This window comes from Erpetoichthys calabaricus, chromosome 9, assembly GCF_900747795.2.
Source record: "Erpetoichthys calabaricus chromosome 9, fErpCal1.3, whole genome shotgun sequence".
NCBI lineage: Eukaryota > Metazoa > Chordata > Cladistia > Polypteriformes > Polypteridae > Erpetoichthys > Erpetoichthys calabaricus.
In genome coordinates this window covers 79,314,424-79,340,925 of record NC_041402.2, presented here as the reverse complement: position 1 = coordinate 79,340,925, position 26,502 = coordinate 79,314,424, and the positions used below count along the sequence as shown (strand labels likewise).

The window sequence follows — 26,502 nt, the reverse complement described above, 5'->3', positions numbered from 1 at the left end:
TATCCTGGGGAAAAACTGACTTTTTCCTCCTAAGTTGCTACTCATTCTTTCCCTCTTTCCTCCTCTGATGTACCTAGAGCAGCACTTTCTGTTTTAGTGCACCACACATGCCAGTATCTGTCAACCAGCTAGTGGTCTCTGTCTTTCAACAGAGGCATGCACAGGTGTTCACTCATTGCTGGTTTTGTACTCTCCTTTGGAGATATCATAAGCAATTTCTCAGTGACATTCTGGTTGTCCTTACCTTCGTGAATCTCTTGCCAGCCAGAATCCCAACAGAGTACACACTACAAATGCAGTAATTACTCTTGAGTAAGGTGAGCTATGTGAGCTTATATATAAAATGTACAGAACATCATCAACTCCCAGCTCTGCCAGCCTTACCAGGTGCTCTGTGGAAGACAGTTTGGCTTTCAACTCCTCATTTTCCTTCTCCAGGCTGCTCACTTGCTCTTTTGTGTTTTGGATGTGCTTTACATACTCTTTATGCTGAGTCTGCTCCCGGTCCAGCTCATCTCGTAGGTGGCAGACCATCTCTTCCTGATCTTGTATCTAAAAAAGTATGAAAAAAGATCTAAGCAACTGTGTTCAAGGCTCATCTGTGCTGTCTACAGCAACTATATGAGCAACAAGTTAAGTGCTCATTGATAATGTATGTTGTTAATTTCAGTGGGATATGTAGAATTTATCTCAATTTTATTAAAGATTTGTTTCCTTCCTTCACAACTAAGGTGTGTGCCTTTTTTTTTACTGTTTTTAATACAGGAATGTCCATTCACTCATTTGTGTTAACTATGGCAATATATTATGCTGCATTTTTAGACAGTATGGGACGTTCTCCTTCCATACTAAACGTTATTCCAAAATGCGGCAGTAGTAAGTGTAACTAGAAGTAATAAAATACTATAAGGTCATTCCATTTCTTATATCTCATGTTCTCCCCTTATTAGTTCCTACACCTCAACTTGCAGTTACCTGGTGATGGTAGTTGCTCAGTCATGACCATGTATGACGGTAAATTGCTTAACATTTTAACCAGGTTTCTGTTAATTACTTTTCCCTAGCTTTTCTGAGCTTTGTTCTCTGCTTTATGCTATTGTTCTTTTCCTTTCATTTGTGCTATAATATAATTTGTATTTTTGACCGTTTTCTTTTAATCTGTTTTGTGTCTGCTCTCTGGTTCTCATTTGAGCCCAATCAATTGCTCAGTTAAGCTTTTTCAATTATTATTCTCTTTCCCATAGCAGTCTGTTCCATATTTTTATGCATACTTTTATAAAATTACACTAGTGGCACTCCTCTTTCTATGCTGCCACTGCTCCTTTTTGGTCACATTAGTAGAAACCCAACTGAAGAGAACTACTGGGTACACACAAAGAGGAGAGGACCCGGATTAAGACATTGATGTCTGTTTGCTATTGCACAGAACAAGACTCTAAGGTACTGGAAATAATTTTAGTTTAATCAATTCCTGTTCATATTCATACTGACTAATTTTCCTTATTTCTTAATTAATTATTACTTTAAATAAGTATTTGAATTTATCATTACACCATTTTGATATTTAATTGACATGGCTATTCAGTTGTTCTTCTGCCTGGGTAATGTCACATTGTTTACAGCTGCCACGGTAGTTGATAGTCAAATGACTTACGTCATGCAACGTCTAATGCTGTGATGCTGCTAGTATAAACCATGGTGGTGCTTTTAGTCAGTGTCAAAGTGTTTAGATTTAAAAAAACAAATCTATGGCTACTCATGATTCTTTTGATTTTTTTCTTCTTGGTGTTTGATCCTTAGCAATGACACTTTTGTTTTTCCTTTAGACTCTGTTACTAGTGTTGGGGTAACGTTAAAAGTTGAAAATTAAAAGTAATGTGCATTATGCAGCCAGATTACTTTTTAAAGTAATGACTGACCTGTCACAATACTTATTTTACTGAAGTAAAAATACCCACATTACTTTAAAAAAATGCATTGCTATGAAAGCTTATTCTTGACACTCAAAAAAATGAGTTGCCGCCTTTGTTAATAAAGATGTTGCTTGCTACTGTAGGTGTAAAATTGTACATGCGTGCGCTCCAGCCATATGGTGACAGCTGAGAAAGTAGCGTGCAATGAGCTGAAAGGAACTGGACAAAATTTATAAGTATATATTGAATCCTGCATGTGCTGTAGGGAAAATTTAATTGGTCCAGTTTATGGTTAAAGGGATTCTCATAATTATTGTTGCACCACTTAGGTGTAAGACAAGAGTGCCTTCAGTGTGGGAAAGGTGCTGTATAAATAAAATGTATTATTATTAAGAAGCAAATGGTATGACAATCCTTGTCAGGGCTCAGCCAATCAGAAAAGAATGTGCTGCGTGTAATTCAGTAATGAAAACCTTTAAATAAAATGTCAGTTTAGTTTTAATCCAACTATTACCTAGAGTTATTTTCAAACAGTGTGACTGGGTGGCACAAAGGCCACTGTTCATACTGTGAATCTTTGGGGGTTCAGGGTAGAGTTGGAAAAAGGTGAAGAATGTTATTTATTTCATAGCACGTGAACAAAAAATGTATTTATGAAACACAAAAAAATCATCAAATTTAACTGTGTTTCTGGTCAGTTTCGTTAAGGTTCAAATATGGGTTTGAATTTAATAACAAATGCTGACTATGCAAATGTACAGTTTTCCATACAAACTAACAAAAAGCAGCACAAAAGTAATGCACTGTTTGAAACACATCACATTTTATAATAAGCAGCTATATAAAATGTTTAGTTACTTTTTTTGCCAGCAATGAGTAATGAAACTAAGTTACTTTTAAAGGTACCTTTCCCCAGCTCTGTGTTTGATACACATAGTTAATGACCTCTAGTCCACAGTTGGACTACTATTTTGCCAAGTTCGTCACTTGATACACTGAACTGACCAAACCTTGCCAAAACGTACACTAAGTAACAGAAATGGCAGTAGGATCAAGAGTACCAGCTGGGCAATACTTTAAGCAACACCACTGAAATTTGCACATTGAGTATTGCCAATGGAGGATTTAGCAGTCAGCTGCCATTAATTTTAAAATGTCTGTGTTATTTCTTCTATATTTCACATCATGCTGGGCCAATTAGTTTATTCTCCATTTCTTCAATTGGTTTTGAGAATATTAAGAATATAATAAATAACATTCTAAGTGAGTGTTTTGCTTCATCATTTCTATATATTTTTTTTATTGACATGCAACCTTTACCTTACAGCATTAGTGTACTATTCTTAAGCAACCTACCGTGAAAAGTGCTATATAAACATAACCAGTTTTAAAATAGAATTAATTCTCAATAATAGCTGAAAATAAGATAGCATAAAGCTGAAAATTCGTTAGTTAATAACACAAAGAATGGAAAGGCATGTGTCTAATTTACAGCTATAAGACATTAAAACATTTGGGATAAAAACAGAGCTTTTTTCCATTTTCTTTAAGAAGTAAGTTAAATTTCAATTCAAGGATTTTATTCAAGCTGCTGGATTACATCATAACCTGGGCAGAGGACAGTTCTTAACAAAAACACTGCTGATCTTGACATTAGTCTGCAATTCTATTACTGCACATCATTACTGGTTTGTATTTAATCTATTACAAAATGTAACTGTGCAATGCAAAGTTCAATTATTCAGCTCTGCAGGAAGCAAGAGGAGAAACTACAGTTGGTAGCTAAGTATTGTAACTTCAAGTCTCGACTGCTGAATTTTAGGTAGTGAATTTCAGCTATTGAGCTACATTTAAAAAAAAAAAAAAAAAAAAAAAAACGCTGGCACATATGTTTTATTCTAAGTTGTAAAACACAGCTCTTATATGGCACTGAAAGAACGAAAACCTGTGCTCCGTGTTGGTTTATCTTCTTTCTTCTTACTCACCTGCAGTTGCAGATTTCTGACCTGGTCCTTGCTCCCAACCAGCTCCAGCTCTAATCTTTGAGCTTCTTGCTGGTGCCTCAGCATATCTTGCGAAGCATTCTGGTAATTTTGCTTAGTCTGCATGACCTCGTTTTTCAGCTTTTCAATAAGCCCTCTGTAGAGGTAACATATTTTTGAAAGTGTTGTAAGATAATATTGTTATACATTAGTATTATATTGCATGACTTCTCTTATATAGTGCTACAAAACTAAGACAGTAGTAATCTGGGCTAATCAAGTGCACAAGTTCATGTTTGTCAAGCATGTAGATAACCTAAATAGCTATGCTGTATAACAATAAAACAATGTCTAAACGAAAATAAAACAGTTACAATGCTGTCTGTGTCATTCTATATACTTCCTTCATTCAGCCATGAAACTTAACAGCCCTCAGATCCCTTCACCCTGTCAAGCCAACCACAGTAACAGCTAATCAATAGCCTGCAAATTCCCTCAACAGCCCCCCCTTCTACAACACCAACCTAATCAATATCCCAGGCAATTAGAATCCCCTATCTGCATGGCTGCTGGGACCTTGGGCTGGTTTCACAGCCCACAAACACCCAATTTAATCCTCAGCCTATCACTTAATTACCAAATCCTTCTTAATGCATATTGGCAGACTGCTACTGTATTTAATGTTCAGAGCTGACTGCCTAAACAAGGGACCTTTGGCGAGCTACTGGTTAAGATGTTCAAATGCCTTTTTGCTATGTCATTTAAACAAGTGATTTCACATTAGGTCTTGACCTTAAATGATCCGAAAGTGAACGTTTGTGCTGGAATGCAAGAGACAGGAGACAAAATGCCATTGAACAGAACAATTCTCTGATTTGGTACAACTTAACATAAACAGTGTAACATAAATAGTGTAGTTTGGAGCAGGCAACATATGCTTAGTTGTTTAACCTACAAATACACAATATGGGGAGCAAAGGAAATCCATTCTTTTGGCCTTTTTTAAGAAGATTTAAAGAGAACAATTGGATGCAGAAAATTAATACAACGTTTATTATTTAATGTCTTGGCTATAGGTGTACTGTATTGTGTTACTATTAAGTTCAATATATTAAAGAGAAGCTCATTTAATCATTCATTAATTCATTTTACATATCTGAGCATTTCAGTATACAGAGATGTGATTTGTTCATAAATATTCAAGGCATATTCAGCAAACTGGACCGAATGACATCAGATGGGGTCCAGTATCCTAGATTCAAACCCCACATCTGACTGTTTTTTCTGTGAAATCTGCATGGTCTCCCCGTATCTCCTTCTGAGAAGTTAAAGACAGGCAGGTTACATTAAATGGGGCTCTACATTTGCCCTGTGTGACTGAATATCTATCTAGGCAACCCCACACAACCATGTATGTATAACTCAGTTAATTTGGAATCTGCTTAACATTTTCTTATGTGTGCATTTTGTATTGATAGCCAAAAAATAAGATACAGGTGGCATTTTAAGATGGAAAGAAGATTCAAGTAATCAGATAATTTTTGCCCTTAAATTTTTAAACACAAAAACATGACTTTTCAGGTTGACTTCGTAAAAAAAAAAAAAGCCAGGTAAAAAAAGTTTTTGGAAAACACTAAGAACCTAATATGTTTCAAGCCCAATCCTCACAAATTAATGAGTCTTTGATATCTGCTTGCCCAAGGTTTAAATGGCTTGATTAAATCTGTGGGCCAAGCTCTATCACCAACAAAGCCATCAGTGAAAATTCCTTAAGGCATTTCACTGGGGAGAAAAGGAATTACTGGAGGGGTCTTTAAGCAACTGACTTCTCAGATTTGTAGAAGTTAAATGCTGCTGTAAGAGGACACCAACAAATGACTGTTCCATCACTGAACTACCAGCTAGCTGAATCGTCTATGAAGGTTTGATATTCATCAACAAACAAGGAAGGCACAGGAGTAGGCATAAATGCTAGAGAAATGTACTAGTTGTAGTGAAGTGCCAGCCCTGTCAGAGTCTGTCACATGGCATGCAATTAATGGTATTTAGTTTCCTGGTGCCGTCTTTCAGTTTTGCGATAACTCTACAGTAGGACTAAGCAGGTTCAGCAATTAAATGAACCTAACAGCTAAACCTCGGATCCAACAGAATTAATGGAGGTTCTGCCTTCGCCATTGAATAATGAACCAACTCATTAGCTTTGCATGGCTCTTTGAGGGGTCATGGGAATTTACCAATCCTGTCTACATGTTCTTTGTGGATTTGGAAAAAGCTTAAGATGAGCTTCAAGAGTACAGGCATACAGGGATGCTTCTGCATGCTGTTCTGTCAGTGTATTTGCAGAATGAAAGTTGTATTTGTATACCTGGTCGAGTCTGCTCAATGAGAGCATTGGACTGCACCAAAGATTTATCTTCTCCCCTCTGGTATTCATGATTATCATAAATAGGGTTAAATGTTACTGGGGACTGGCAGATTATAAATGTTGGGGAGTGAAGGATTGCATCTTTTCAGTTTGCAGATGTTCCCTCTTGGTTTATCAGAATGTGAGCTCCGGTGTGCACTGCAATGTTTCATAGCTGAGTGTGATGTAGCTAGGATGAGAACGGGCACCTCCTAATCTGAGGTAATAGCCCCCCAATAGAACAATGTGGCTTGTTCACTTCAGGTAAAGAGTTAGTAGCTACTGTCAGTGAATGATTTCAAGTACCTGGAGGTCATGTTCACAAGCAAAGGGACTGGTGATAACGTGTTTGACTGATGAATCAGTTCAGCAGCAAAAGGTTTTGTAGACCAAACCAGAATAGTAAAGTGGAAGACAAGTCCTTGAGTGAAGCTTTTGATTTACCAGTCAGTGTAAATTTCCCTCCTCTGGGTAGAGGCTGAAAGAATGAGGTTGCATTTTGACAGGCAGTCAAAATAAGATTCTTACACAGGGTTGCTGGGCTAATTCTCCATGATAGGGTAAGGAGCTCAGCAATAGGGGAGGAACCTAGGAGAAGGACTACTGTTTCTCAGGATAGAGAGGAGCCATTTCAAATTATTTATGCAAGTAGTTAGAGTGACTCCTTGGTGCTTTCCATTAGACATACAGTATATAGGGAACAGCCTTATGGTGGAAAACCCACAGGAACAAGCAAGGATTAGATCTCCTAGAGGGCCAGGAACCATCTGGCAGTTTTCCAGGATGTATGAAACATCCATCTATCCATTTTCCAACCCGCTGAATCCGAACACAGGGTCACGGGGGTCTGCTGGAGCCAATCCCAGCCAACACAGGGCACAAGACAGGAACCAATCCCGGGCAGGGTGCCAACCCACCGCAGGACACACACAAACACACCCACACACCAAGCACACACTAGGGCCAATTTAGAATCGCCAATCCATCTAACCTGCATGTCTTTGGACTGTGGGAGGAAAACCACGCAGACACGGGGAGAACATGCAAACTCCACGCAGGGAGGACCCGGGAAGCGAACCCAGGTCCACAGGTCTCCCAACTGCGAGGCAGCAGCGCTACCCACTGCGCCACCATGCCGCCTGTATGAAACATTTGTAGTAAAATTGTTTGCTATGTGAGGCTTGTTTAATTTATTACCTGTGTCCCTCTGTCTCTTGCTCTGCAGTGTTGACTTGGTCTCTGAGCATTCGAAGTTCACACTGTAGTCTCCTCTCCACTTGCTCAAGCCGTACAACCTCAGCTATTCGGTCACCAAGCTGCTCCTGAGCTCTCTGCTGCCCTCCTTCTGTTAGAACTAATTTTTCCTCCTGCCGAGCAAGTTCTTGTGCTGGGGAGAAAACCAAGAAACTACTGTAAATATGATAAATCTGGGGATCTCTGCCACATTAAGGCTTACAATAATCCAATCTTTTCTAAATACGTTTAAATAAACATAGTGACCCTGTGTACAACAGAGTGAAATGTTGTCTGATCCTGAGCCATCCTTGTCATTTCTTCCACATTTGAAACGATTGTTCCAGCCACTGTGTCAGTCCACTTTGTGCAGGGCCCTCCTCTCTTCTGGTATATCACACCTTTATCACACCTTTTTCATGCATGGTTAAATGAAGCTCTCAGGAGTTGTTTTTATCCAAACCCATTGCACACCGTAACAAAGTAATTTTGGCCCTGCAATACCAAACGTCACGCGACTGACATTAATTCCACAGGACTCATAAAATTCTGCTAACGCCATTTTCCACATTGCAGTACCGGCCAGTATTTGGCCTTGTTGGAGTCCTATAGTTTTTTTTTTTATTTTCACGCAGTACTCCTGTTTTTACCCTGACATTGTTTATGCCAAATGGCTTCCAAAAGGACCCTAACACTACACAAAAGGTGCAATACATTACTTTGAAACAGTAATAAAAATTTACAAATGATCTTGTGAATGACAAATGGCAAGATTTAAGTACCCACGATCCTTAAATGTGACATTCCTTATATCCAAAACTCATTGTGATTTTTTTTTTGAGACATAAGTCTGACACTTCGAAAGCAATGTTATAACCCTCTCACTCCCAAAGCAAATGCATTCCCATAATTCTCACCCCCTTTCAATAATTTAACTTATAATTCAAAGTAAGTGTTCAGACCTCCTAATTATTACAACAAGCTAGAAAATGTGATTTTGATTAAAAATCAGAATGCCTTTTTAGTGGGAATGACTTTTTTGAATGTGAATTTAAAATTTGTATGTATGCCTTTTTTGTGAGTATACTTTTATTGTGTTTGAATTACAAACTGGTGTGTATTCCATTTTTTGTTGTAAAATTATTTTAAATTATATATTGTATATCATAAAATACTATTTTATATTGTTTAATTATTTATTGATCCCACCCCACTATGAGGGGTCCCCCCATTGAAAACCAATGCATTCTACTAATAAAAATTTTCTAATGGAAACATTGCTATTGATATGATACAATCTTCCCCAAGCTTCCTAGCCTAAAATTGATTAAAAAGGGTTTTTGTGTGAGTAAGACCATGTAAAAGGAAAGCAAACTTGCATATTTTGAAATGCTAGTTTGACCTCTTCTAGCATATACTGTACACTGACACATACTGTGCTAATCCATAATGCGATGAACCATTTGGACTCATTATTTAACAAGTAAAGAAGTAGAGTGGAATTTTTCACCCCATCCTTATTCGATCCAAATGGTAATTCTTATTCACTTGCTATTCATTCTTGCTAATCTGAAACCTTTGCTATCTGCACATGTTTTTTCAGTCGTATAGGCAATGTTATACCTGCTCAAACTTTAGAAGTCAAAGCGTTCTGCTTGTAATAAGTGCTAGGTAGCATTTAAAGTTGCTATGTGGGTGCCATTTTTAGTGAAATGAAATTTCAGCTAGGGATCATGAACCCATAACTATGGCTCAGTAAACAGTGAATGGTGCACTAAGTGAACATACTGTTCAATATCCTTCTTTATGAAAAGGTTAAACTGTGAAACACTAGAAAATACTCATATATTTACTGAATCTCTTATGATATTAAAAACTGAGAGACGTACTAAATCTACTGTACACAGTATATCAAAGCATTATTCAAAATTTCTAAAAACACAATCATCAAAAGAAATGGCAGGTTGGTACAGTGACTAGCCGTGCTTCCTCATAAGTCCAGAGTCCTGTGCCCTGTAGTATTCCTGTTTTCCTCTCACATCCCAAAGATGTGCATTAAACGATGATTAACAGTGTGCTTTGTAAAGGTATGACATTAAATTGAACTAAGCTGGTTTCAGAATACTATGTAACAGGTCTTAAAAGGTACCTGTAAAATTGACATTTTAGTGAGAAACAGAACATAATATTCTGTATAACAGTGACCAGCTGTGTGTACACTGGGATTGGCTCCCTGTACTGGGTTGATTCTTGCCTTGTAGTGAATGCTGACAGACCCTACATGTCTATACTAGAATAAGCAGGTTCAGAAAATGAATGATTGACTTGTCACTGTCTATGTCTTTATACCAGGGATTTTTAGAAATCTTTATATCTAAATAAAACTTTAACTTACAAACAAAACACACTAATAATTAGAATATTTAGTAAAGAAATATGTAAGTGATTTTGAATGAACTGTGCACAGCTAAAAAAAAACATACACAAACCAACAGTACAGATACTTCAAGACTGGACATTTCAGAGGTCAAGATAGTTTTAGAGACCTAAGATGAAATCCCATGAGTCTCTGAGTTTGCCCTTGTGCCCTGTGACTGGTTGTTTTTTTTTTCTTGAACACACCTGTGTGTTAAACTGGGTGGCAGATTAAAATTATGAGTACGCCCATTTACAGACTGCTATCACAACCTGGGTCGGCTCCTGCCTTGCACTGGCAGCTGCTGAAATAGCCAATGGCCCCAGCAACTCTTTAATTCTTAAGGTGGATCAGATAATGGATGGTTGAATGGATGGATGGAATAAAAGCATTATAAAATAATGAAAAATGTTAAAGAGGAGATGAAGACATGTAAGTCCAGTTATGACACATTTTTATTTTTCTCTTTAAAGAACAGGAATAACGGTAATAGTACTTGCTGTTAAAATGAGCCTAGGTGTGGAGCACGACACTTCTGTCTGACTTCCTAAAGGCCATTTCCAAAAGACTGAGCTTGTATCCACAATGAGTTGTTTGCTTTTTTTTAATGCAGGTATCCCCTTTTACTTCAAAGACTGTCCAATTTTTAAACGGCAGAAAAAAAAAGAAAGAAAGAAAGAGAAAAAAAACATGCGCTTTAAAATTCCCCCGTCAAGGATTGTGTCTGTTGTGATCCTACCAGTGGGTGACACGGCCTTGGGCTGTGAATTGATGAGAGGTTTCATTTCAGACTAGCATTCAAACAGGTGCCCGGATTGCCAGCTTATTAAAGAGTTCTCATGAGGCCCAGAGGAGTGCACTTTTTTGGTGTTACGCATAGTACTAACAATAAAAACAAAAAAATACATATAATAACAGAAAAGCAACAAATATACACCTTGGTGGCAGGTACTGAAATATCAGATGATCTTTATTGTTCCAGTTTTTCACCTCTGGAAATAATGCCAATTTCGTTTTTTATGCTCATCTACAGCACAGGACAAAAGCTCTCGTTATAGGCTGTCTAATTTTGACAGCAGTGAAATAGCAGGCTTCCCCGTGGATCGTTTCAAAGCCTTCTACTAACCCCAGTGTTAGCAGGCATAGTAGAAAGAAGCTATGTAATCATATGCAGCTGAATGTTTTTCCTTTGGAAGCAAAATCTTTCTGTGCTGGATCTGCGCTCTGACCTCTTCAGAACAAAGAATTGGCAGATCCTCTACTAGCCCCCGAATCTATGAAAAGGAAGCTTATATTATATATATATATATATATATATATATATATATAAAACAAATACATGTTACATATATTATATGTAATATTATACTCATCTTAGTGGAGAATATTTTATTACCCTTCCTGTGCCATAAAAATGCAACATAAATGTTTTATTATTTTTCTTTTTTTGTAAGAAACTTTGCTATTAGGCAAGACGATTTTTTATTCTTTGATTTTTTTTTTAGCACAGCTACTGTTAGAAAACAGAGCTTGGAGCTACAATGTGTGCGGATTCTGCAACTTTATAAAACAAGCAGTGTGGGGCTTTTCCAACACAGCGAATCTCATTTGTGCATTGTGGTTAAGCTGCTTCATGTTCTGCTCAAAGGTAAAGGGCTCTGTAATGTGCTTGAAAACAGTGAAAACTGCAAATTCCACCAACCAAAAAGATTCAAATTATTTTCAAAATGAGTCAGTCTAGGTAAGGGTCTTCCTGCCTTGCACTCAATGCTTTCAAAACAGGCTTCAGCTCTCAGACTGGGGTCAACTAACTAAGTTACATGTCTTTGGGACAACTGAAATTTCAAGCATCCATCCATCCATCCATTTTCCAACCCGCTGAATCCGAACACAGGGTCACGGGGGTCTGCTGGAGCCAATCCCAGCCAACACAGGGCACAAGGCAAGGAACCAATCCCGGGCAGGGTGCCAACCCACCGCAGGACACACACAAACACACCCACACACCAAGCACACACTAGGGCCAATTTAGAATTTTCTACATAAACCAAATAACCAGAAAGAGAATTAAAAGGCAGATTTTGCATGAGGCCAACACAATAGAACTACCTGCTTCTCTGTATTGCGTGTGTGCTGTTGTTAGTTCCTGCTTCAGTTGCTGTATCTCATTTACGAAGGATGCATTTTGTCTTTCTTTCTGTTTGATGTCACGCTGTAATCTTTGTAGATCTGACTGGAGGCTCTTTGATATAATGGCTTGCCTCTCAGCCTCTATAGCCTTCTCTCGAATTTTGTCCCGAGCTTCCATCAAGTGAGATTCTGATTTTCTTAGGAGGTCATCTCTTTTTTGGATAGCCTGGTAAAATGAATAGTAGCCCTCATTACAATCTATATAAATCAATGCCAGGCCTTTACCATAAAAGCAAAGTATCAACATATGCAATAGTCATGTTTATCTAATATGCATAACATTCATGGTGCATTTGAAACAAGCAAAGTTTAACTTCCACCTAGTATAAATGAGAGGAAAGTACTATGACTACCTTTGGCACAGAATGGATAATACTGAATGAAAATGATAATCTGAACTTTAGAGCTTTATTATACATTCAAAGAAAACAAGATACATAAGTAAGTAATAAATATCTAAGGTGTAGGATTTTGTGTTGCTTTAGCGGATAAATAAAAACATCGTGAGGAATGTCAAAACAAAAGTCCTGCCCAGGCAATATCACTCCAAAGCAAACACATTTTTGATAAATGTATATTAAGAGGTTATTTCATTCATTATTTTTCCTTCTTTTGTACATTATTAAAGCAACTGATCTCAGTAACTGAAAAACAGAACAAATGTCACTGACAAGGAAGTGCCAGCCCATTACTGAACAGACACAGAGATCTCAGCACTATCATTTTCTGTTTATTTGTGCAGCATGTTCTAATTTTTTTCTTTGTAATTCATCATGTACTTAAATGATGTATTTCATCTTGCTGCACTGAATTGCTCCCTTGTTTGCTTTATACAGCATCTTGTAAAAGTGTGCTCAGTGTAGGGTGTCATCATAAAATTAAGACTGAGGGAATTAATTATTGATGAGTTATCTATTCAATAAAGTATACTTAACCAGATTGAACATTTTATTTTGTAGTGTATGTATAAAGAAAAAAATACATATTAAGGGAACCTAGCCCTACAGTTCTGAGCCACATAAAGTAATTAAACACAAAAAATCATACATTTAAATTAAGTGTAAGAGAAACCATACCAAACAAATACAGCATTTAATAACACTCACTTTTAAAAAAAATAATTTTCAGGTCCTTTTGATTGCATTGTTTGAAGATAAATAATCAACAAATAACATAAAATAACAGTCTATTGTAGAGCACACACCTACACTCATTCACAGAGTACCTGCAATAATACTAACTTGGTACAGACAGTAGTTGACTATATACAAACACAAAATCAATAGGAGGGCAAAGTTAAAGTTTACTGCACTGCAAATCGTAGTGTGATGCAAAAAGCAAACCTGAAATAATGTAAAATAGGGGTCCTGGAGCACAACTATGGCTGCAGATTTTAATTCTCTACTTAATTCGCTAACTAACTCTTTTGCCTTCAAAACTGTGTTTTTATCTAATTTATGGCCCACATGAATGACAGGACATTGAAGTAGCTACAATAATTTTGTTATTTAATGCATTTACCCAGAACTTGAATAAGAACATTTTAAAATGAAACTTCAGCAACCTCTGTTGCAAACCTGATATTTTTGATCTGAATTGCACTGCTAAAGTTACCAAGTAAAATTTATTTACAATACAGTAACATGAGAATAATGATGATGATGTAGAGTGTTAATCTGGGGTATTCTCACTGAAATAGGATTTTTCCAAGTTGGATTATTTTCTTTTTTTGTAATCAGGAACAGGTGTGAGTTTGTTCTTTCATGGTAACTGTATAGGAATGTGCAAGTTAGGTAAAATGTATCCATTCCGAGGCCATTGCTTTTGTTGTAGTGATGGAGGTGGTGACCAAAGAAGCACATGTAGGATTGCAATGAGGGCTGTTGCATGCCATTGATCAAAATGAGAAGTGATAGAAAGGATATTGAATTGGAAATCTAGTTTTAAAGCAAAAGACTTCAAGGTAAATGTAGAAAAGGACAAGGTGACAGTTGGATGTGTAGGGGCAGGAGACATAAAAGAGGTGGGTGTTGGGAGAAACTAACTCCAATGGGTAGGTTGTTGAAAGTAGGAACATAAAATATGTGGTGATATGATGTTTAGTATGCAGGTGGAGAGAGCTACCCTTGTTTGTAAAGTGTATGTGAGAGGGGAGTACAATGTTTATATGGTAAGGTTAAATGTAGATGTCAACAATGAAGTTGATTTGAAGGAAGTAGAGAAGTTCAACTGCTTAGGTGAGGTTGTGAACCAGGGTGACAGGAGCATGGAGGAAATTCCTGGAGCTGTCCCCTATACTGACTTTTAAAGGAGCATCTATGACATTAAAAGTAAATGTTTATAATAAGACATGCCTAATGAGTTTGATCGTGAAGCAAGGCTTTAAAAAAACAGAGATAAGCATGCTCAGATGGATGTGTGGAATGTCAAGAGTTAAAGGAAGATGAATGTTGAGTTAAGAGAAAGAAATAGGGAGAACAGGTGCTATGCTAAGGAAAAACAGACTAAAGTGACATGTACAGAAAAAAGCGAGAAGATCACCTCACATCTTTTAAAAAATCCATACTTCCTATTGTACTCCCAGTTCATAAAAGTTACTTTGTGGATATTTGTGTAATGTAATTCATGCTCACAGCTCTGCTCTTTTAAAATTGTTCCATTATTTTTTAACCTGAAGCATCTCACATTTGCTCTTTTTTATACTTCTTCATTTAAGTCTGGTGCATGTTCTTTTAAGTTATGCTATTACAGCATTTTGCACCACTAGTCTAGTATTTCTGGGTCATAGACTCATAGACATAGTGCAGTAGTTAGTGCTGAAGTCTCAAAGTTATGAACTCCATTATGAATTGCACATTCTAGATTTTCCCATATTAGGTTTTTCTCTGAATACTTTGGTGTTCCTCCCACATCCTAAATATATTTTCTGTTAAGTTAACTGGCGTCATATAATTGTCCCAGGGTGGGAGTGTGCCCTGAATTAGAGTAACACAACATTAAGGGTTGGTTACTGCCTTTGGATAACCTGCAACTCCTGTTCCCTTTAAATGGATTAAGCAAGTTTGAAAATGTATGAATGTATGCAGCATTTTGCACATGTTATTTTTCCTAATTGACTCATTCTCTTAAGAGATTTGTAAGTTTACTTAAGCCTTTTATGTAATGTATATACTTATTAACAAAAGAATTGAATTATTTTGTTATTATTTTGCTGGGTGTATAGAGGTACTGCCAATAAAACACTATAGTTATTGCAACCAAATACATTTTCCTAAACACTTTTCGATAACATGACAAACTGTAGATACTAAATTATGAACTGAAAAATTTAAAAGTATACCTGTTGTCGCTGTGTGCACTGTTTGTGGGCCTCTGCCACTTCAGCATCCAGTTGTGAGACACAACGCTGCAGGTCCACTACTTCAGCTTGTCTTTGCTGATTGTCTGTAAGGACCTCCACTTGCAGTTGCTTTATCGTCTCCTTCAGCCTTATTGTTTCTGTAATAGTGCAAAAATAGTGAGACAGATGCAGAATGTTATCATAAAGTTTTCACACTGCTCCAGAATTTTAGAAAATATTAAATGTGAATTACAGGGTGAGTCAAAATTATGTTAACATTACTGGTACTGCTATATATATATACTTATATACAATTTTTGTGGACAAGTTACGCACCACACATGGTACATGTGTTGAACATGATGGCAAATAGGTTGAGACATTCCTGTAAATCATCTTGCACATATGAAGTATATTTTGTGAATAAATTGTTTCCACCATTCAAATGTTAACATATTTTTGACTCACCATGTATTTTTAATATTTATTTTAATATAGCACACTTTACATTTAAAAGCACAGACAGTGTTCACATTTACAAATATAGTTACAAATAAAACATTTACAGAAAGAATGTAATAATATAGTTTTAGTAAACTAAAACTAAGGGAATGGTCAACAATAGAAAAACATAGAGATAAAAAGAAACAGAATACAAACAATACTGTGATGCCACACTGGTCCAAATTCACAGTTTGTTATCTGAGGAACAGAAAATAATCTATATATATCAAGACTATATATACTGTAGTTGTGTGTAGTGGTGTGTATATGTACATATGAAGTGAATTTTTTGAAGAATATTTCACACATGGAGGACCCAGGATGCAAACTCACAATCTCCTTACTGTGAGACAGCCATGCTACCATTGCGCCACCTGCTTATCGAGTCCTAACACGCAGCTCATCTACTATTGTTCTTAGCGGAGGAGAAGTATATAATGTATTTTTTTTGTACTCACATTAAATTGGTTGTATTGACTTGAGAGTATCATTGGTGTATTTTCCTAATGAAGACAACAAAATTGATATATAGATGTATACTATATGATGTACGGTTTTGAAGCAAAATGAGGATTGCATGAAAACGTTGCACGATTTAGCTAATCTTTTTATATTTACAGAGTAGATACAGTATATGTATATATCACATGCCTTAAAATAGCCTTTTATTCCTGAGTTTTTGACACCTATCAGGTGTCATCATCAGAAGAAAATGATTAGACATACAGGAATGAAAGGCAATATATAGCCAATAAGGAGGGGGGGTAGGTGGGTGTGAGAAGAGTGGATTAGTAAGGTGGTGTTTGGAGGGTGTTGGTCTTTAAGTTTTTCATTCTTTGTCGTTTCCTTTGTATTACTTTGTGTATCCTTTTGAACCATGTCTTAACACAGCTCTGTTTTTGTAATAAGGGGTGATTGTTACCAAAGTGTAATATTTTTCTGTATAACTTTCTTTACAATAAACACTTGTAATTAAAGTGGCATTATTACCTCTTTCAATAGAGAGATCAAGGAAGCTGAAGCGTCCATTCATTTCTTTTTCCATGGTGAACTGAACTGCAGGGAATGCTGAGTAGATGTAGCTATGGAATTCATTTAGCTGGCCGTTTTTTAATATGATGAATGTAATGTCAACACAGTGCATCCAAAGTTTAGGTCTGAACTGAGTTAGAGCCACACTTTCAAATTGCTGCATAACCAGTTCGGCTAACAGTCCTGACAATGGAGATTTCACTGGCATGCCTTCTTTCTGTCTGTAATATTTCCCAATAAAATGGAAGTGAGTTTTCTGGCAAAGTGATAGTATTAAAAGCATTACGTCCTTCATAGTCAGCTTCGTTCTTGCCATTATGGCAGGGTCATTATTCAGTTTTGAGAGTAAAGTCTCTGTGGCCAATTGAATTGGAATCATGGTATACAGGGACATGACATTAAATGAGACCAGAATCATTATCGATGGATATATTCTTCAGATGCTGTAATGCCATCTTGGCACTATTAACTGAATAATCCAAATCATATGTTAATGTTTGAGCATTTGAAAAAGTATTTTGGATAAGTTATATGTTGTCCACCTGTTATGTGGACCAACGGTCTTAATTTCAAAGGGGTTTTATACATTTTTGGAAGGACGTAGAATTCTGGGAAGTTTACATATTGCTCTTTGTCCATTATGACTGTCACGACTCCTTTTTCAGCTGGTGTAATAACAATACTTTAATAATTTCGTAGCGAACTTAAAGCCTTATATTCTTTTTTCTGCATCAACTAGCAGGCGACAAACGCATTACATGAGAAGCGTGCAAACTTGTAGTTGTACCAACAGCAGACAACCAGTCTCTGTCTGCATTAACCGAGTGTTGGTGTACAGAGCAGTTGGGGGGTTGTTGGGGTCTCAAAAATCGCACATTATATTTATATATATATTGTATAAGATTCCTTCCAAGCAGTTTCAAATGGACACACTATTGACATGTTGCTGCCATCTAGTAGATATGTAGTGCTATTAATTTAGTAATATTTCAGCTGATAATGGCAAAATTTATTGAGGTAGTCTTAGTTTTTATTTTTTTCTAGAAATGTATACATAGAAATTTAAAATTTTATTTTAAGTTAGATATTCTGGAAATAGTAGCAAAGTTTTGTAGAAGGGAGTTCGGTAGTTTTCACATGATGCTCTATCAGACAGAAATTTGTTTTAATGAAAGAAAATACAGAACAAAAGCAAGGTATAAGCTATGAAAGAACTCAGGATAAAAATCAACAAACAGATAAGAATAATTCCCTGAGGTAGTTTCAGCAATTTCCCACCTAATACCAGAATAAGAACTCTCTGTCACCACCTCTCTCTTTCTTTATCTTTCGGCCTTTGTATAAGCCTTCATTTTCCAATTCCAGATTTAATTACTCTGTGGACAGGAGACTCTTTTAAACCATGTGCTACTGGTTACACTCAGGGTCAGAAGTGTTTGATACAGTACAACTTCAAGACTGCTAGTTTGAAATGGTGTTTAGTGCTCTGGAACATGCATGTCCTGGGCAACCTTTTCCTGAACGCGATGTCCACATTAACATCCAATCTAACATATATATCTAATTGCGGAAGAAATAATATTTCTGTATTTAGTTGCCAGGCTGCATCAGTTGTTTTGGTCTCATGTTATTTCTTCAGGATCTTACTGTTTCTGCCAGAATTTCATATTCTCTCACCTGAGGAGATATATTCAACTTTTTCAACATTACATATGGTGAAAAATAACTGAGGACAGCTGTAAACAAAAGATGGAAAACAAAACTGCAGCATGCACGGTACAGAGGGCACAAACCAAACATGCTCTGACACATGGTCTATCAGCAGAGATACCAATAGCTGAAATGAATCTGAAGTTATGTTAAAAAATGTTAAGTTTTTATGCTCCTACCTTCAATGCTGCTATTCCTCTGCTCTGTTAGCCTATGCACTTCTTCTTTCATCTCACGGATGAGTGCCTGGTGCTCTCCAACTTGTTGAACGTGCTTACTACACTGCTCCAGGGCAGCAGCCAGCTCCTGCGAACAGAGCAGTTTTTAGTATTAGTACAGTGTACAGGTGCAGTAAAATTGTGTTTAACTCAAATGACAAGACACACTGATCAGTAGAATCCAGCGTTACAGATCAACAGCGTGCAATGCTGCATTTCAAAGCAGATACATGTTGATGAGGTAAAGCCATTTGATAAACGTGGGTAGAATAAAATAGGGCACAAGTTCTTTTAATAATACCTTCCATGTGAATAACGGCTGAACTTATATTCTAATGTTATACTATTAAGGGATTCTATATGTACAGCATTTCTAACAGACTTTTATTTTACATGAAAAAATTTCACCAAGATGACGCTACACAAGCAGGTCATTCAGTACATAATACTTCCATAATTAAGCATTTACATATGTTTATCCATCCATCCATCCATTATCCAACCCGTTATATCCTAACTACAGGGTCACGGGGTACATATGTTTATGTATTTATAAAAGGAATTTCCCCTATAAACACATTCTTTTTCTTTGATGTTCTTAGTAATTTCATTAAATTCTTCTATCCATAATCCTATTTTCTGTGTCCAATTATTTTATTACTCAGATTAAGGGGACATTGCAGGTCACACTCAGACACACAGCTACAGTACATCCACTCCCTCGAATCTACTTAAGCGTTATCAGTGATCTATCTAAAAAATCTTTCAACTGTAGGCAACTACTTTGTTTCCTGGAGAAACCCCAAATGTACACTAAAGATACACACAAGCTACATACAGAATGTGCCATAGCTTGGAGTTTAAGTGGGGCCCAGATGATACTGAGCTGTAAAATCTATCCACTATAGCACTTAGAGGCTCTAACAGACTAACGCTGATAAAAATGAGAGGTTTTCACTACTACTATTCTAACATTTTCTTATAAAATACAGTTTGGATTAAAAATATACGAGCAAAGGTGGGTTTGTGAGTAAGTACGTGGCATGCTGGCCCATACACTGACATGACAAGGGACCATTAATTATATACTATAAACAGGAAATATTTAGTATACTCCAGTTAGTCTGATCAGTTATACCTAGGACTGCCAACATATAAAGGGTTTGTGCTTGTCTGGTGCCTGATGATTCCCAGACAGGTTGTCACTCAAATCTCATCTTCCCACAAGTCACATTGACCATATTGAAATAATCAGGTTTAGAAAATGAACAAATTCATAAACTAATGCATCTTCTGAGGTGTGCATTACACTGAAAAGTCTGAATAGTTTCTTATTGAAGTATGGACCTTGTCTACTACTCTATTTTCTAAGTACTGAAATAGTATTGACTTTCAGATTTTAGCAGTAGTAATAACATTTTTCTGTCATGTATTACACATATTATACATATACAGATCACTGGTGTCTTTGCCTGGTTTTGAGTTCTGTCTGAAGGAGCCTTACAGCATGCATGTATTAACTATTGAGTATCATCATTATTATTATTATTGTCTATTTTCCCAGACATCTTTATAAAATTGCAATGTGACTTACAAGGTCAGGATACAAAAGAATATTTGCATAAATTATTTATATATTTACTTATACATTTAGATAAATTATTTATAATTAAACCAAAGGCAGATTAAATAATTTGTTTAGGGTTATGCAATAATTCAGAATGAAAACAGAACAAGTAATCTTGGGGTTTAAGGTCTAGTTTGTTAACTACTATGCTAATTGCCTGAGAAAATAACATAATAAATTATTATATTATATTATTATAATAAATTTTCATTGTCTTCCCACAAAAAGACAAAAGCTACTGAGATATACCAGAAAGTCCAAGTGTTGTGTGTGTGTGTGAAGAATGTAATTTCATTATTGTAGTAGCACCATTAAGAATTTATTTAAGTTATTAAGTTATCTTTCTTTGCAGTTTTAAATTGTTAAAGGTATTAAAGCAGGGGTGTCCAACCTGGTCCTGGTGGGCCTCAGTGGCTGCAGGTTTTCATTCTAACCCTTTTTCTAATTCAGCAAGCAGTTTTCACTGCTAATTAACTCCTTTTCCCTTCATTTTAATAGCCCTGTTTTTAAGGATTCAGTGCTCTGAATTGATTTGTTTCTTCATTAAATGGCAGCCAAACAGAAATGAGATGTGAAACGAGCTGAGAGATGACCAGCTAAGTGGGAACGTCAAACTCTGACTAATTTCACTCCAGCCAGTTTCTTAATAAGAAGCCAATTCCTGCTATTAATTAAAAACATTATTGAATATCATGACTTGTTGCAGCTCTCATTCTACCACAGCAGACTGTTGGTTTTCCGTTTTATCTAAGACCACCATCAAGATGTTTTGGTGACCTGAGCAGACCGACATGACCGAGACATTCACCTTTATTTATTTTCAGGTTAGCTGGTCATGTGGCATCTTGTTTTGTGTCTCATTATTGTTTGGTTGCTCATTAAGGAAAAAGAAACAACTAAGGGGTCTGAATCACGTCAATTCAAACTAAGGCAAAACAAGTTAATTAGCAGCAAAAACGGCTCACTAATTAAGAAGATGGTCAGAATGAAAACCTGCAGCCACTGCGGCCCACCAGGAGTGGAGCTGGACATCCCTGTATTAAAGACAATCAGTCAGTATCAAGTAGGTCATACATATTAAACTTTCTTAGCTAACCTATTTTTAGGCTTTTTAAGACAGACGGGTACTTTGATGTGTTGTATCAAAAGTTAAAGGCTGGTTTGAATTGGCTTACCTAGTTGCACAAACACCAAATATCTCAATCAAATGATGACAACTGCTGAATTTAAATATCAGAAGCAAGGTTTGGCCCCAAACAACTCACAATAGGCACTTTCCTACCGCAGGTACTTTGTTTTCAAAAATCAATGAGTTCCTGTATGTTGCTGACCTTGGGCACTTGTGGTCTCTGGCCTCTTTCATGTGTTGTGTTCCCACCATACAACAGGAACTATAACCTTTATGTAAAATATGTCACATGCAAAGAAGAGGGATATGGTGCAAATTGAGGAATATTTGGGAGTTCAGAGGACCCCCACCCGCCCACCACTGCTTCGAAGCACTCTGGACTTCACATAGGTAAGGTATTGCTTTGATACTGTGTATGGCACTGTGCACCATGGTCACTGATAACTCTCCAAAGTCAAAAATAATAACAGATCAGTAAGATGGCACCAGTGTTTCTGGCCAACCAATCAGCAACCTTCATCTCCCAAGCCCCCGTTCCCCCCCTTTTCCAACAATAGTTCTTGGTTTAATGAAAAGTATATACTCTGGAGTAGAAGATAAAAAAGTACCAGGAACTACAAATGGTCAGAGTTCCTACAATGGAAATGCTACAAATGTTCTTGAATTCCTAAAAAGTCCCTACCATGGGAAAGCCCCTAATTATTCCATAAAAGGAGACAAGTGCACCATTCCAGAAACTGAAACACTTTAGACCAGCTTTATAAGGTAGGAAAATAAACTGATTACCAGCTGCAGGAAGAACAGTTACCAAGAGACCTACATGCTGCTAGACACCTGAGCTACAGCAACATAACCCCAAGAGCAGAGAACCACCTGTACCTTTGCACACTGGCTGCTTCAGATGGTACTGTCTGTGACAGCTGCTAAACATCCAGTTCTTATAGTGTGATTGTCTTGTTTGCTTTTCTTCCACTTTTGGGATAATAAGCAATGTTAAATATTACAATGAATGAATAAAGTATCTAAACCCACTCATTTGCTTGCCTTGTTGCTCTATTCTGCCAGTTCAGGAATAGATAAAAATGGGGACGTCTAGTAGAAAGAAAGGTCACAGCAGCAGTTAATCCTGGGTGAAGCTGAACTATAGCCCTAGATACAAGTGCATTGTGGCAGTGGGCTGTGTCTCCTTTGAAATGGGTGCAGGAATAGACTGTAATAGGTGAGAAGATGACATATAACTGTGGGTATTAAGATTTATGTTTCTGGAGATGTCACCCAAAAACCCTTCCAAGATAGAAAAGACAGCTTCAAAATAATTTACTTAATATCCTAAAACAGGCCACCTTAGGATATCTGTCTCCGATGTTGATGTTTTAACTTTTTAAATTGTATTATAGCTAAGATTCCCTGTGATTGGCCACTTCACTTTTTCGAAGTCTCACATTCATTACCGCAGGTCAGCATGGATGTGGCATGGCCCTGTATTTTCACTGCAAAACACTACTTTTGTAATTTCTATGAGGTTCCTTCTTTCTTTACACCGAAATCTTGACTTTAGATTCTCTTCTCCATTAAAATATTTTTACTTTATGTTATGCTTTTGTCTGTTGTCAATGAACTATCTGATGATGTGCATCTTTCAGTGATGCTATCTACATTGTAGTGTGGTATCTAAAACAAAGATTGGCATATTTTCTACAATCCTAAACCATTAGGTGTCTGTGTTTGAGCTTTACTCCAGACATTCTGGGTTCTCTTCCCAATCATGAGTACTAGGGCTCACAGATTAGTCTAAATTGTCTCAGTGTGAGTCCGTGGGAGACTGTGCAAGAGTGTTCACTCATACGCACTGATTCTCTGCCTACGCAGGTTTCTTCTTTGTGCCAAATGCTACTAGGATAATATCTGACTGCCACAAATCTTAATTTGATTAAGAAGATTTGAAGATGGTTGTCTTATATTGCCCATGAATAGTAAACACCATATCAGGTAGTAAAGGAAGTAACATAACATTACATTTTTAAATATGCTTAATCCAGTTTAGGGTTGTGGAGACTGGAGTCCATTCCTGAAACACTGTGCACAAGGCAAAGCCCAGGACAGGGCGGCTCCTCATCACAGCAAACACCTCACACACAACACTTACTCGGTGCAAGTCATAAACTGACAATTAACTCACCCTTCATGTCTTTGGACATGTAGGTGGAAAAACCCCACATAAAAAATGAGCAATGTCATATTGCAAAGTTAAAGACATAAGCCAGTATGCGAATGTCCTAAGAGATGCACCTATGTGCAGTACAGTAAAGTTAACAGAATATGTATGGGAACATGCAAAAGAGTTACTAGTAAGGAAAATATAGAAGTAGAAAATGGCAGTGTTAATAAATTAAACTGGGGTAAAAAATAGAAGGAAATGCATCACAGATGATCTTCAGTTTCTATCTCAATAAAGTGACTGAAGGAGCCATACAACCACATGCAGCTCCAGAGAATAGCTAAATAGGCTACATACATAAAGCAGTCGGATTTACACAATATATCCCAGTAGTGAAAAATCATAAATGCTTCTCAAAATACAAAGAAACAAAGCCCATATAAAATAAGTCTCCTTTGAGTGAAATGGCTGACAGATCTTGCCAAGTGACTGAGATAAAGCCTTCATCTCTGGCCAAATGCCTATTAAAAAGGTACCTAACCAGGCAGTACGTTTCACAGCTATCACGTTGACAAACCATCACGATGAATCTATATTTCATGACTACTTATAAATGAATAAATATCACAATGAGCTGCTCTAACCGCCTATAAAACAGTGTTAAAAGGTTGCAACAACATGGCGGGCCACAGTGGCAATGGCTGCAGGTAATCAATCTCATTGTTTTACAGATCTGCGGTTTACAGGGCAGCAGGCACTGTGCAGAGTATGGCTGTAAATCACCAAAGCAGAGCCGGGCGTCCGCTGTGAAGCCAGCACTTCAATGAGCACTTTCACATGTCAGCACACTAACAGATTGGCCATCTACAGTCTATTAAAAATGCACACGAGCACACACACTGACAGACAGCTGGTCCGGAAAGGAGGCTGGCAGTTTAACATGCTGCAGTTTTATGGAGTAGAAACAAAAGCAAACATGGATTTATTTGACTGACCTGAACTTGCAGAGCTGCTGGTTAAAAAGGCTTGTTGTGAAAACTCAAATAGTGAAAGTTTGCCAGTGTGCAGCAGCAAAGCTACAAGCTAAAAACAGGCAGTGTTATGAAATCAGGAGTCCAGTCCAAAAGACAAGGCCTGGAAAGTAGCAAGTTGGATGAATTTTTTTTTGTTTGTTTTTGACACAAATAGTACAATTATATACTCCAGGCACAGTGTAGAAAGCTGGAAAAAAGGAAAAAGATAGCAATTGAATTTGTAAGTGTAAGGAGTGAATGCAGTTTTGAAATAAAGGGAGAGAGGAATTCAAATACCTAGACTGTGAGTCTTCTGTTTTTGGGTGGGAGATTGGAAAGCTTTGAGAAATGGTGGCAATATGCAATGTGAAATGTGGTATTTGTTATATAGTGGCGTCCACTTTGAATTCCTAAATTGTAATATATCCATTAATGTACTGTTTAATTCAGTAAGTCCAGTAAATTTAGGCAATAAATAAGAGATCTTCTTTATTACCTGCTTGAGCTGCTCAATGAGCAAAAGCTGGGAATCAAATTCTGAGTCTGAATGTGAGTGAGTTGCACGGTAAGATGAGAAGTCCGTCTGTATTTTGACCATCATCTCTTCTTGCTCCTTTGCCTGCAATAAACAAGATGTGTAAGCATTACTCACGTGAAAAAGAAAAAAAAATATTAAGTAACACATTTGTACATTGAACGTGTACCAAAATAATTTTCAATATATTTTTACCATAACAAAATATAAATCTACAATGGTACTCACAACATTTAGGTATAGTTAGTGTACAGTTACACAAAATATGAATTTAACTGGTCATGCAGTTACTTGTGATGTTACATATTTCTACTATCATTAGGGGCCATACTTTGGAGGTCTTGAACTCTGTTGCTGCTTTAACTCTCAGTTAACCATTTCTCTATTTTTGTGAAATCTGTAAATAAAAACTCCATTAACACTGGAGGATGAAATGGCCAAAATTCATAAAGTAAAACGTGTAAGTTCACTGATTGTATTCAAATTCTGTTCTGTATGTTGCTATATATTTTTTTCCAATCACTTTTCTTTGTAGTCATGCCAAAGCTTTATTTATGAAAGAAGCAGCCACGCAGTGTTACCTGGTATCTCAGCTTTACATCGACTAAGTGTAAGCAGAAACAGTACTTAGTGAGTTGTTACCGCATGTGAAGTGTAAGCATATCAAACCCACTCATATCTTTTAGAATAGTTAATTTTGCATCAACTGCTGTTCTTTCCTACAATTAACTAGTTCAAAGCTCATCACTTACCTATTTTGTTTGTTTTTTGCTATTTCTCTTTACTACAAAGGTCAAGGGAAGCAATGAACTAAAAGCAAACAAAACATAAGGGCTGAAGGCTGTCACTCCATACTGGTGAGATGAGGAAATGAGACAGAGACAGCACACTGTTTTTTACAGTGTTTTAAATTAAAACACTTTCTTTTATAAAGTATGGTCTGTGTGTAGTTTGCATATTCTGGTCTCCTCATTTTTGTATAGGTTTTCTCTTAGTACTCTCAAAGACGTACATGTTAAATTAATTGGTGATTGTGATGGACTGGTGTCCCAGTCATGGCTTATGACATCTTGTAAAGTGATACTGCCTGGCTTAGCT

General features: G+C 36.8%; 1 protein-coding gene across 2 annotated transcripts in view; it reads right to left on the bottom strand.

Annotated features, from left to right (window-relative positions):
- The window catches only part of LOC114657851 (polyamine-modulated factor 1-binding protein 1), a 417,512-nt gene that overhangs the window by 44,256 nt on the left and 346,754 nt on the right, over positions 1-26,502 (bottom strand). For both annotated transcript variants that reach the window (XM_028809793.2, XM_051932060.1), the window contains exons 27-33: positions 25,366-25,488; positions 18,904-19,030; positions 15,479-15,636; positions 12,058-12,304; positions 7,497-7,686; positions 3,899-4,052; positions 385-552 (exon numbers count right to left, since the gene is read on the bottom strand). In XM_028809793.2, coding sequence (XP_028665626.1) covers positions 385-552; positions 3,899-4,052; positions 7,497-7,686; positions 12,058-12,304; positions 15,479-15,636; positions 18,904-19,030; positions 25,366-25,488 — 1,167 coding nt within the window. The remainder of the gene's footprint in view (positions 1-384; positions 553-3,898; positions 4,053-7,496; positions 7,687-12,057; positions 12,305-15,478; positions 15,637-18,903; positions 19,031-25,365; positions 25,489-26,502) is intronic.